Source organism: Cebus imitator, unplaced genomic scaffold (assembly GCF_001604975.1).
Source record: "Cebus imitator isolate Cc_AM_T3 unplaced genomic scaffold, Cebus_imitator-1.0 Scaffold54, whole genome shotgun sequence".
NCBI classification, from domain to species: Eukaryota; Metazoa; Chordata; class Mammalia; order Primates; family Cebidae; genus Cebus; species Cebus imitator.
Window position 1 is genome coordinate 5,144,200 of NW_016107369.1, and position 3,492 is coordinate 5,147,691.

General features: G+C 43.1%; 1 protein-coding gene across 5 annotated transcripts in view; it reads right to left on the bottom strand.

The window, feature by feature from the left end:
* BBOF1 (basal body orientation factor 1) overlaps positions 1 to 3,492 on the bottom strand; it is a 48,946-nt gene that overhangs the window by 43,523 nt on the left and 1,931 nt on the right. For 3 of the 5 annotated variants that reach the window (XM_037738552.1, XM_037738550.1, XM_037738551.1), the window contains exon 2: positions 1,981 to 2,209. The exons of the other annotated variants lie outside the window; for them this stretch is intronic. In XM_037738552.1, the coding sequence (XP_037594480.1) occupies positions 1,981 to 2,209 (229 nt within the window). The remainder of the gene's footprint in view (positions 1 to 1,980; positions 2,210 to 3,492) is intronic. 5 annotated transcript variants of the gene reach the window in all.

Below are 3,492 nucleotides of genomic sequence, written 5' to 3' on the forward strand. Positions count from 1 at the left end.
TTGACCAGGATGGTCTCGATCTCTTGACCTCGTGATCCACCCGCCTCGGCCTCCCAAAGTGCTGGGATTACAGGCTTGAGCCACCGCGCCCGGCTATGGGAAGATCTTTTGAGAGTAGGCAATTATCCTCCTCATCAAACTTTCACCCAATAGGTTTTAGCATCTATTGGTGATTCTTGACTCATTTCAGTTATTACTATGATGCCAAATGGTGATTTCTCTAACTCCATCACTCCTTGGAAATTTATTAAATTTATTAAATGGCATTTTACTGAAAAAAAGCAAAAAAGGCTGGGCACAGTGGCTCACAGACGCCTGTAATCCCAGCACTTTGGGAAGCCGAGACAGGTGGATTACCTGAGGTCAGGAGTTCGAGACCAGCCTGGCCAGCATGTCGAAACCCCATCTCTACTAAAAATGCAAAAATTAGCCAGGCATGGTGGTGGCACACCTGTAGTTCCAGCTACTTAGGAGGCTGAGGCAGGAAAATCCTTTGAACCTGGGGGAGGTTGCAATGAGCCAAGATTGCACCACTGCACTCTAGCCTGGGTGACAAGAGCAAAGAGTCCATCTCCAAAAAAAAAAAAAGGACTTCCTTTCTATTTATTAATGTATATATTTATCAGTAGTATACACTCATGGATTTTTATTTCATTCAATAGGTTATAATCTATTACTGTCATTATTTATTAGGTTGGTGCAAACGCAATTGTAGCTTTTGCCATTCTTTTTTGTTTGTTTTGTTTTTGAGACAGTCTTGAACTACTGGGCTAAGTCATTCTCCAGCCTCAGCCTCCCAAAGTGTTGGGATTACAGGTATGAGCTGCCATACCCAGCCTGAATTTCTACTTTTAACACCCACTAGGAGTGTGACTTTGGGCAAGTTTCCTGTTCTGAGAGTCAGTTTCTTCATCTGTTATATGGGAATAACAATATTATAGCTACATGGGGTTATTAAAGTAATTAAATATGTAGGTTAGTAAAAGAATCAAATAAGAGAGGTTAAAGCACCCAGCATAGTACACTGTAGTGGCTCCAAAATGTTAGTTCCCTTCCCTTTTGCTTTTCTTTTTGAGATGAGAGTCTGGCTCTGTCGTTCAGGCTGGAAAGCAGTGATGTGATCTTGGCTCACTGTAACCTCCGCCTCCTGGGTTCAAGCAATTCTTCTGCCTCAGCCTCCAGAGTAGCTGGAACTACAGGCGCAAGCTGCCACACCCAGCTAATTTTTTGTATTTTATTTATTTATTTATTTATTTAAGATGGCCAGGCTGGTCTTGAACTCCTGACCTCAGGTGATCCACCCACCTTGGCTTCCCAAAGTGCTAGGATTACAGGCGTGAGCCACCACACCCGGCCAGCTTCTTGTATTTTAGTAGAGATGGGGTTTTACTGTGTTGTCCAGGCTGATTGTGAACTCCTAAGTCAGGCAATCCGCCCACCTCAGCCTCCCAAAGTGCTAGAACTACAGGTGTAAGCCACCACACGCAGCCTCCCTTTTTCTTCCAAATATAAAATGATAGCTTTACTCTCAACACTTTAATAAGGTTCAATAACACACAAGATTCAACTGCCCAAAAAAAAAAAGATTCAACTTGCTGGGTTCAGAATGTTATCATGGATTATCAGTGAATTGCTTTACAGATTTTTAAAACTAAAAATCAGCAACAAAAAGTATATAGCTCACATACGATGCTCTTGTCCTTAAAATAAAGTAGATAATAATGTTCCCTTATGATCATCAATTTCTGTTTGCTTTAGACAAGAAAACATGGAACAAGGATTGAAAATAAAGAAAGATTGAAAAAAAATAACAGTAAAACCATTCTGAAAAAGTGTCTTGTTTCAGGGAGTTAAGGTCAATCGAAATGTCTTAACTACATGGCAGTATTTCAAAGAATTAAAAATCTTTGATATTTACAACCACATCAGTATCACCACAGAGATAGTTAATGAGGTTGAGGAGGCTTTCTACCTACCTACCATATTATCTTTCTCCTGATCCTGCTTCTTCAGGTAACTTAATACAGACATTGTGTCTTTCTCCATTTTACATTGCTGTTTCTTTAAGTCCTCATTGTTTTTTGCCAGTATCCGGGAAGTATCACGATACTCAATCCTAGAGAGTTCTGTGACTTCCAACCTGGCCTCCCAAAGGGAGGCACTGGCCTTGGCTCTGTCCACCACAGATTCATCTGTTTTCATTAACTTCCTGCATGGGAAGAGGACATTGACAGTATACGAACGACTATTTATACAACTCTAATATACAGACAGTATATAACTCCATTATTATTAGTTTTCTTTTCTTAAATTTGTTTTGCTTGGCATTGCCTGGCACACATGAGCAAACATTGTTGGATGAGTGAGTTAATAAGAAATACACTTCCAAATTTTTTTTTTTTTTTTGAGACGGAGTTTCGCTCTTGTTACCCAGGCTGGAGTGCAATGGCGCTATCTCGGCTCACCGCAACCTCCGCCTCCTGGGTTCAGGCAATTTTCCTGCCTCAGCTTCCTGAGCAGCTGGGATTACAGGCACGCACCACCATGCCCAGCTAATTTTTTGTATTTTAAGTAGAGACGGGGTTTCACCATGTTGACCAGGACGGTCTTGATCTCTTGACCTCGTGATCCACCCGCCTCGGCCTCCCAAAGTGCTGGGATTACAGGCGTGAGCCACCGCGCCCGGCTACACATCCAAATTTAAAAAAAAGAAATATTCACTTGTATTCACATAAGAGAATTAAGTAAGTGCCTCTTCCTGAAAGAGGGGAGCCCTGGAGCAAAACACAAAAAGACTGGAAAAACAAAGGGAAAAGACAGGATAAGCCAAACTCATTTCATAAAGCTTTCATCTTTTTTTTTTTTTTTCCTGAGACAGGACCTGGCTCTGTCACCAGGCTGGAGTGCAGTAGCATGATCTCGGCTCCCCACAACCTCTGCCTCCTGGGCTCAAGCTATGCTCCCACCTCAGCCTCCTAAGTGGCTGGGACTACAGGCTCATGCCACTATGCCCAGCTAATTTTTTTATTTTTTGTCAAAATGGGTTTTCGCCATGTTGCCCAGGCTGGTCTTGAATTCCTGGGCTCAAGTGATCCTCCCACCTCAGCCTCCCAGAGTGCTGAGATTACAGATATGAGCCATTGTGCCTGGCCAGCTTTTGTATCTTTTCATTTACTTCTTTGATTCTCCCATATTTATTTTATTTAATACAGATGGGGTCTTGCTATGTTGCCTAGGCTGGTTTCCAACTCCTGGGCTCAAGCAACTGCCCACCTCTGCCTCTCAATGTGCTGGGATTACAGGTGTGAGCCAGTGCCCTGGCCTGATTGTCCCGTGGTTAAACAATCTCATCTCAAGCCGGGCGCGGTGGCTCACGCTTGTAATCCCAGCACTTTGGGAGGCCGAGGCGGGTGGATCACGAGGTCAAGAGATCGAGACCATCCTGGTCAACATGGTGAAACCCCGTCTCTACTAAAACTACAAAAAATTGGC